General features: G+C 37.0%; 1 protein-coding gene across 1 annotated transcript; it reads right to left on the bottom strand.

Moving 5' to 3' along the window:
- Positions 1-1,504: 1,504 nt before the first annotated feature.
- LOC120349180 (GTPase-activating protein rrc-1-like) lies at positions 1,505-8,781 on the bottom strand. Its single transcript, XM_039419146.1, has 3 exons — positions 8,720-8,781; positions 5,833-6,029; positions 1,505-1,581 (listed from the first exon to the last, which is right to left on the bottom strand). Exons 1-3 carry the CDS (start codon positions 8,779-8,781, stop codon positions 1,505-1,507), a joined length of 336 nt encoding a protein of 111 aa, XP_039275080.1.
- Between the last annotated feature and the right edge of the window lie 554 nt (positions 8,782-9,335).

Below are 9,335 nucleotides of genomic sequence, written 5' to 3'. Positions count from 1 at the left end.
TACGGTGAAAAGTTGCTGTACAGTCGAAAATAACGGTGAAAAGTTGCTGTACAGTCGAAAATATACGGTGAAAAGTTGCTGTACAGTCGAAAATATCGGTTGAAAAGTTACGTTAGTGTCTAACCTAGGTAGGACTAAAACTACAACAACTAATTTTTACATATACGATGATAGGTACTAAATAGAGGGGGTTTACTAAGATCAAAACAAAATTCATTCAAATGAAAATGGAATCTTATGATAGACATACTTTTAATATACTGTGAAATGTTCTATGAAACTATGAAATGTACCAATGAAACTCTGTAACAGCAAAATGTTACCAAATAATTTGAAAGATAAAACTTGGCATTTTTTACAAAAAAATAAGGATTAATCAATTACTGTACAGTCCGCTTTCGCTTACCTCGCAATTTCATCCTCATTTAGAATGACTGTTGACATAGGAAAAAATTCATTATATGCAGACGTTGAATTTACATTTGCTTCAAATCATTTGGATCATTTCAAACAAGGTATCATGTGTGATAAAACAGCTATAGTACCTTCAGTTATACACTAGCTAAACTGAGATATGAAGTTCTAGAAGGTCGAGAATGATACAGTACTATCATTTATAGATCAAGAACAACACTGATTCATAGCGTAGCAGCATAGAGATCCCGGGTTCAAGCCCTCTCATACCAGAAGTTTTTTAACCATATCACTCCCGTGTTATCGGATGAGCACGTTAAACTGTCGGTCCCGGCTGAAGTATGACAGTCGTAAGGCCCATTTATGGCTTAAATTATATATCAGGCGGTGGGACCTTCCCGCAGGGACTCCCCACCAACACAAGCCATACGAATTTACTTTTTTTACTGATTCATATTTAGCAGAAACATTACAATATACAATATTTGAACTACTTATCATATGTAATTTAAAAATATACTTAGGAGGCCCAGTTGCACAAAAGCCGGTTAAATTTCAACTGTGATTAGTTTCACGAGAACCATCAGAGGTCTTTTTGATAAGACGGTTTCTCTGATTGGTTCTCGTGGAATTTCACGGTTAAAATTTTACCGCTTTTGTGCAACTGGCCATAATATTAGAAATATCAATCTTTTTTCTGTATGTATATAATAGTATACAATCTCATCATAAGCATGTCTCCTAGTTCACATACCTTAGGTATTTGAATTATTTTTCGTGAAAATCAACTTGTGATGAAATTAACTTTCATCAAAGCCATAAGTCAATATTCGAATTGCTTCATTTGAAATAACTTGAAAAATTCAAGTTAAATAATTTACCGACTGTTTCAATTATTAACTAAATTATGGTTCTAAACCATAGTAACTGAATGATGGTTCAGAAATTGACTAATAATCTACAAGTGAATCACTTACTAACCTCAACATGCATAAGAGTGCGCCCAAATTGCTGCCAGGTTTTTGATGGGCATGAGATTTCGCTCCCTCTGCTGGTCAAGTGCGTAGAGATGCGACCAGCAGCCGTATTGTCAGGTAGTTAACAGTGGGCAATTGCTCCAGTGAGTCCTGTAGATCGACAATTTCTCCTCCTCTGTACACTTCAGTACTGCAAACATTGCAATTAAATGATTGACATTTGGATTCATTGAACTACAGAAGCTAAATAAACTGTCAAAATATTATGATCATAGTGTTTTTTAGAATAAATAAATAAAAATATAAGATATAGCATATATTAAACAAGTAATATTGTTATAAAATCAGAACAGAAACAAGGAACAGGTCTAAAATGAGTTTCACGTTATAATAGCAGTGAATAAGGATAGTAAATGAACAGCGTTGCTGATTCTCTGCCTTGCCCTGCCTTCTATATAGGATAGCTAATACCGGTATATCGATGTAATATTATTCATTCTTGTTTAAAATAGTCAGTTATATTTTATTCGTCAAGAAAATAAATTTTCAATTAATAAATAATAAATATTCATAAATGCGATTGAACATTTTGTTAATTATATTTCCACATTGTAAAAAACTTATCTGGCATAGTTGCTGAGATAGGAAATGATAGCGCTATCTGCTTTTTCGAATGATAAAAAAGTATGGCAACACCTATGTTATCAAATACTGTCATTATAACGTGGATCTCACTATAGTTAAAAAGTTAAAGTTATTTAAAGCTCAGTTTAAATAGTTAAAGTCTTCTTGTGATAATCACTTGCTTTACCGACGTGGAGTCATTATTTCAACTGTAGATTTATTTATTTCATTAATGTAGTAATGACTTCTTACTTAAAGTATATAAATCTAACTTACAGTTAAAATAATGACAGCATGTCAGTGAAATTCAAAAGGGTGAACGTCACAGTTCATAATGGTTCGAGGAATCATATCTTTACTTATTTCTTCTAATGAATATTTAAATAAATAGTCTAACATTATCAATTAATTATATTCGTAATTGAAAACAATGGAACTACTCACTATGAATTTGCAAGTGCTTAACATGAAATATAAATACGGTATAGCAAAATATACAAAATAACAATAGTTATTTGTGCAACTAGTGCGCAAAGGACAGTTTGCTACACCGAAAGAAACGTTTACACCTGAGCCGTAGGCGAGGGCGGAATGGCTTCTTGAGTGCAGCAGAGGAACTTTGCTCACGTATTTCACATTAAACTTTCTACAGTTACTATTGAATATGAGAAGTGGTTGATTATGGGTAAAATGATGGCTGAAATCCATCAAATGTTTTTCTGTGATTCTATTATTAATACAACCCTTAATTTATTTAATTGAATAATAATAATGTAATGAATGAAGGCGGCACTCATGTGGTGGCTGTCGCTGTCATCGTTGTCCACTCTGCCATATAATAACGTGCACCACAGTCAGTATTACCAACTTGATTTTGATTTTCCCGCTCTGGTGCTCCAATAACCTACTAACTATTTGCGTTGTCATGCTGCAAATCTGGAGTACGCAAAGTAATACTTTGCGCACTAGAGCGGAAAAGTGATTCTTTGCGGCTGCAATCAGTGCACAAATGGGCACTTTTCAAGGTATCTGTGGGAAAAATTAATTTGCTATGCTTTGGAGATGATTCCATGTACTAGTATAGATTAACAAACTTCATTTTTAAAGCTCCGATTGGTCATTAATAAAAAATACGAATGTATATGAAAGAATAATTTTTCCACAGAAAGTTACTTACACTCATGCTAATTCTTATGTCGTGAAGGTTGAGGTATTTGACATACCAGTGATTCAGCTACAAAAACCCGCTTCATAAAATGTTGCAAACAAATGAGTTAAAGTGGGCTACCACGTTGTTTTGGAATTCTTCGTTAGTTTGGAAGCTCTGCCTCAAGTCATGCTTAAGTCTGGGGAAAGTATAAGTTACTAGTGGCCAAGTAATGTTGTATGGTGGGTGATCGAAATTATCCATTTGATTTGCTGGAGAAGCCGTATGTTTGCACCAGCACTGACGTCTTCTGAGACCATTCAGCACAGCATCATAACGTTTTCTGCGTATAATTTGAATAATCGTTGTTAGATTGCTGTAATTTATACAGAGCAAGCTACTGTGCACCCAGTACGTATGCTTCCTCCGTTTCTGTATCTCTTCTTCTTCAGTACATGCTGCGGCTATTTATAGCAATTCCTCCTCGTCTGATGAACTCTCCATCGCAACTGATGCATTTCTTCTGGTAGCTCCGGTTCTGACAGAGCTAACCAGACGGGCAAGTGGGTTATCGCGGGAAAAATGACGGTGAGGCGGCGACTGACGGTGACGGTCGGTGTGCCGGACGGCGCCTGACGGTGACGGCATAGTGGGGTTCCCTGCTTTATGCTGAACTGTCTCTTGCTTGCAAAAACGAATTATTATAATATTTTTGTGTGAAACCACAAATTCTGAGCAGTACTCAAGTGGCATACAACATGTCATTTTAAGAATGAAGTCTCATGAATGCTCTAAAACACTCCTCAATGGTATAAGGACAAGCCTCTACCAGTGTCCTAATTATCTTTGATACGAATAACTTATAGCTGCTACACAGCCTTATTCCTCAGGAATGCAATTAAAACACTTGAGTCCTGATAATACGGTCCCTTTTCGAGAAGAGTCAGTCAATGGATAGGGAACTGGAATAATCCTGTATTTTTTACCTCTTGTTTCATAAGGATGACAAATTCGGTTAGCATTAAAAATATTCTTGTTTTTGAACACAAACAGAACAACTTCAAGGAAGTATATCGCTGGAACTGTAAGTAGACGGAGTGCTTTGAATATGGCTTACAGGAGAATATGGACCCCCCCCCCCACAATCCGAAGTGCTTTTTGTCTGCATTTTCAAGTTTGTGTTCAAATGAATTCTTCCAGCCCCCCAAAACAAAATACTATATCTAATGCCTGAAAGAAAATAACCATGGTATTTTACACCTTTAGAGCTGTTTGTGATTTGAATAACACTACGCAACTAGCACTTAGCGGCAGACACAAGTGAGGCGGCCATTTTAGTGGGTCTATAACTGGACAAAATTGCGATTTGGCCGCACCGACACAGGCGTTTGGTGGGGATAACAAGCTGTTCAGCTCTGTAAAGCGCCTCCCTACCGCTTGTTTGTGTCTCTGATATGAGATCGGAGGTTTAAAGAAAAATTACCCTCGTAATAAGTAGATCGTGACTACTACTAGTAGTTCTTTGAACAGTAGATCTCGCGCTCAGTAAGTTACATTGACCTGTTGTTATGTTTTCTCAATATTAATACTAAACATTCAATTTAAAATGTCTACAAAAAAAATCCTAAATAAACATAGAGCTTTCTGTCCTATCGTACCGTGACAAGTCGTCCCGGAATGTGAGTGTGAGCGCTGTTATCAGGTCTGGCTGCAACTGTCTACAACGTTAATGGAAAGATAAATTTTCAAGATGTTCGATGTTTTGAAAGGGTAGTATTATAGTCAGCTGTCTACTAACGTCGATAAAAAGATATATTATTTTCAAGATGTCAATGTTTTTGAACGTAGTATTATAGTCAACTGTCTACTAACGTTGATGGAAAGATTATTTTCAAAATGTTAGATGTTTTTGAACGGGTAGTAAATTGTCCACTAGACGAGATTTATTAGAATAATATTCTAAAGTCTGATTTTCATATTAGCGTATGAAGGAGGCTCCTTTTCCTTTTTGACCAAAGCGAAGCTAAGGTCTTAGTTTCGACTCGATCGGCTTTGTCTGTTTGTTTGTTTTGTACCGCAGTTACAGTCGCAGTTATTGTCCGATTCGGATGAAATTGGTATGCAAAATCTTTGAAACAAAAGGGAGAAAACGTATGTGTAACAATTTTGGTAAGACCTCGGTTTTTTGTAATATTTGAAAAAACCGTGAAATAATCTCAAAAGTATCTTTGAAGATACAGCAACTCATGTTCCTAATTTTTCGCATGGAGAAAATAATAGATGACATGGCTAAATCTTCACATAATATACTGTACTTACTGGCCCTTCTCATAAGATTGAGAGTTGTATTCATGAGCGAGGTCTACTGTTCGCAGAACTACTAGTATATAACCTTGAAATGCAAAATTTCTGAAAAACATTGTATATACGTCAACGCGCAATTTAAAAAGGAACATACCTGTCAAATTCCAAGAAATTTATTACCGCGTTTCGCCGTAAATGCGGAACATAAAACATAAATATAACATTTAAACATATAAACATAAAGAGAAATGCAAAACCGTCGACTTGAATCTTAGACCTCACTTCGCTCGGTCAACTAAATAGTGGACAGTATAAGAAATGAAGTATCACAATTATGAATTACTGATTATGTTGCCGTATCTCTCCCGGCAGTATTACAAAGATGTCTGTGCAGATGCGCCGTGAAGACGGGCTCGGGTAGTTCGCGAAAGAAGCGCTTGAGGACATTGGCAACATCGTACTCTGTGTAGTCCTGTCTGCTCAGCTGCACCGCCCACGCGTCCGTCTGAAACGCAGACAGCAGCTTCGTGACGTTCGAATTGGCGCCGCAACGCCTGTAGATGCTTCGACATCAGACCTTCAACAAAAGAAACAGGATTTTAGTACTGTGAACAAAATTAGACCTTCAAAAAACACAACAAGATTGTATGTAGTACTGTGAATTAATCAAACCTAATTGACCAAGCGAAGTGAGGTCTAAGATTCAAGTCGACGGTTTGGCGTTTCTCTTAATGTTTAAATGTTGAATGTATATATGTTTTTATGTTGCGCATTTACGGCAAAACGCGGTAATAGATTTTCATTGAAATTTGACAGTTATGTTCCTTTTTAATTGCGCGTCGACGTATTACAAGGTTTTTGGAAATTTTGCATTTCAAGGATAATATCAAAGGAAAAAGGAGCCTCCTTCATACGCCAATATTAAAGTAAAAATCAGACTATAGAATTATCATATAAATCAGCTGACAAGTGATTACACAGATGTGTGGAGAAGCCCAGTCTATTGCTGTATTTCCATAAGGTCTATAGTTTCAATCAGGTACTTGTGGATGAGAATACTGCGTGAGGTCTACTGTTCACAGAACTACTAGTATATGAGGTCCAAGTTATTTTAAGTTTTTTTTGTAGCTAATGATAGATTAAATTAAATATCGGGGACCGAGCTTCGCTCTGGAGTACAAAAGCATAAAACATTTATTAAGAAAGAAGAAATTAATGATATCCAATGTCATACAGAACTGTTCTTCTAATCACAGTGAATTGAGATTAATCCCAAAGGAAGAAAAATTGTCCTTCACAAAGGCCCGGGCACAAAAGCCGGTTAATTTTAATCCTGATTACTTCACGTGAACCAAATCAGAGAAGACCATTTCAAAAAGATGGTTCTACTGGAATCAATCAGGATTGAAATAAACCCGGCGTTTTGTACCTGATTGAATGAATACAAAAGTTCAACAGCTGAGTCATTAACTTTGATACAGTCCCACACACATGAACTCGCTAATTCACTTCCATCATCTACAGACGACGAAATAATATTATCAGCTGTTTTTCCAAGGATGAATGATAATTATCCTTTTAATGTCCTTCCGTGAGTTTTCCAGGGATGAGGCCGAGTGCAAACGAATTTTTATATTATAAACCTACTATGTTCCGAATTCGGAGAATCGTTAGAGCCGTTTTCGAGATCCGGTGAAATACAAACATATAAACAGAAATTGCTCGTCAATAGTATAGAATTCATTCCTAATTGGAGGCGTAGAGTAGTTGTACTTTCAGCAAGTAGTATTTAAATTCTTATTCACAAGTTGTTATGTACTGATACAAAATACAACTCGTGTATACTATATCTGGTAAACCTAAATTAACTGATAAAGTAAATTCGTATGGCTTTTGTTGGTGGGGAGCCCTTGCGGGAAGGTCCCACCGCCTGAATATATAATTTGACCGTCAATGGGCCTTACGACTGTCATACTTCAGCCGGGACCGACAGTTTAACGTGCCCATCCGATAACACGGGAGTGATGGTTAAAAAACTTTTGGTATTGAGAGGGTTTGAACCCGGGATCTCTATGCGCTAGGCAAGCACTCTATCCACTAGATAATATACTGATATACAATCAGGATCAGACCCCATAAGGCAGGTTTTCAGGCGCCAATCAGCCAATCGGAGAGCTTATTACCATAGAGGAAAGATAGCATAAGAAGATATCACATGGTATAGGGCGTTTATGTTCAAATTGCACTGTTAACGCAAGCCGATAGTCCTAGTTAGAAATTATTTTTCGTGAAGCTATGTGATGCTGGTAGTCTCTCATACTGTGCCGTTCTCAAACTCTCACCCGTCAAAACAGTAGTCAACTTTTCAGGCTCAAGTCAACTCATCGTCTCTCTTCTATCTTTCCATTTATCTCTCTATCTCTATTAGAAATTACCTATAATACAATACCAGAAGTTTGCTAATTGTATTGTTAATACATACCAGAATTCAGAAGTTTGCTCATTGGAAGAGTCAATAAAACGATTGAAACAATGGAAGTGTGTCAAAGACGTGTGCGCAAGGCAAAACGAGCAAAAGTGCGGGAGAAGTATTATGAAAGTTGGGGAGAATACCGGGAAAGAGTGAGATAGATTGAGAGAGAGTGCGAGATGAAGAATAAGGAAGAAAAGATGATAATCCATATTACCTAATAATACCTCTATTACAATATTATTATAATAATATATCAATATTACAATATAAGTCAACTCATCGTTCTCTATCTATCTTTCCATTTATCTCTCTATTTCTATTACAATTCATCTATCTACCTCTATCTTCCATCGTCTAGAAAATTTGGAACATAAAAGGCCTAGTATATAATGGTATCTTCTTATGCTATCAGTGAGCCCGTTCTGGGACATGGAATGTGGTAAATTGTCTAATTCATAATTTACCAGGTAAAAGGTTCCGCGTCCCATGGGAAGAATTTGACAGATTCTGTACCAGAAACTAGTTCCAGTTCCAAGTTCCTGCCCCACAGTCGAAACCTGTAAATTTTGACAGTTCAAATTTTCAGAGCTCTCATCGGTCGATTGAATGTAGTCTGCTTGCTTCTCTGCGCATGCGCTGATAGCTTGTTTGTATACCATAGCAAAGCCATAGAATCAATTGTCATAATCAACAAAATTATGTTTGATGACTATTCGTTAAATGAATTTACCAATTTCTCTATAGAAAATTTGAGACTAATGGACTGAAAGCAATGCACACTTTTCTAGACGGTAAGTTTGTAAAACAGCTTTCTTCATCCACGCAGCTAGTAAACGACACATTTTAGTGTGAATAAACTCATAAGTGAGCAGCAAAACTTGAATCAACGATTTTGAAATGGCGAATGTGGTTATGGGAACATTTTGCACTAGTTCCGTGATTGAACAATTTACCACTGGAATTAGAACAATTTACCATTTTTCGTGTTCCCAGAATGTACACTTTCTCTATGGTTGCTAGACAATATGAATAAGAGTCACCCACCATGAGCATAAACAAAGTTGATGCACTTCTCAACGATGACCGGGATGTTGTTTGGAGAGCTGCTGATCGCTGAGGTTAGGCCCGTTGTCGACAGCTGCCGTCTTGATAGTTTGTCGCCAGGACTTGGTCTCCTTGGGCACGTCCATCTGCAGGTAGACCGACTGGTCAGTCGAGTCCACCAGGATGTGAGGACCTTCCTCCGTCACTCGCGGGCAAGCAGCGCCGTCCTGTAGGCCTGAAATTAACACCAAAAAAGAAGTAGTACCAATATTCTTCTTGATTTCATTGTATAACAAATCTGTGGCTTGGTGCAAGAACACAGTTTCACTTCTGGAACTGAAAATAACGATAT

Source organism: Nilaparvata lugens, unplaced genomic scaffold (genome assembly GCF_014356525.2).
Source record: "Nilaparvata lugens isolate BPH unplaced genomic scaffold, ASM1435652v1 scaffold8576, whole genome shotgun sequence".
NCBI classification, from domain to species: Eukaryota; Metazoa; Arthropoda; class Insecta; order Hemiptera; family Delphacidae; genus Nilaparvata; species Nilaparvata lugens.
The sequence above is the reverse complement of the archived record's forward strand: the minus strand, read 5'-3'. Positions and strand labels throughout refer to the sequence as shown.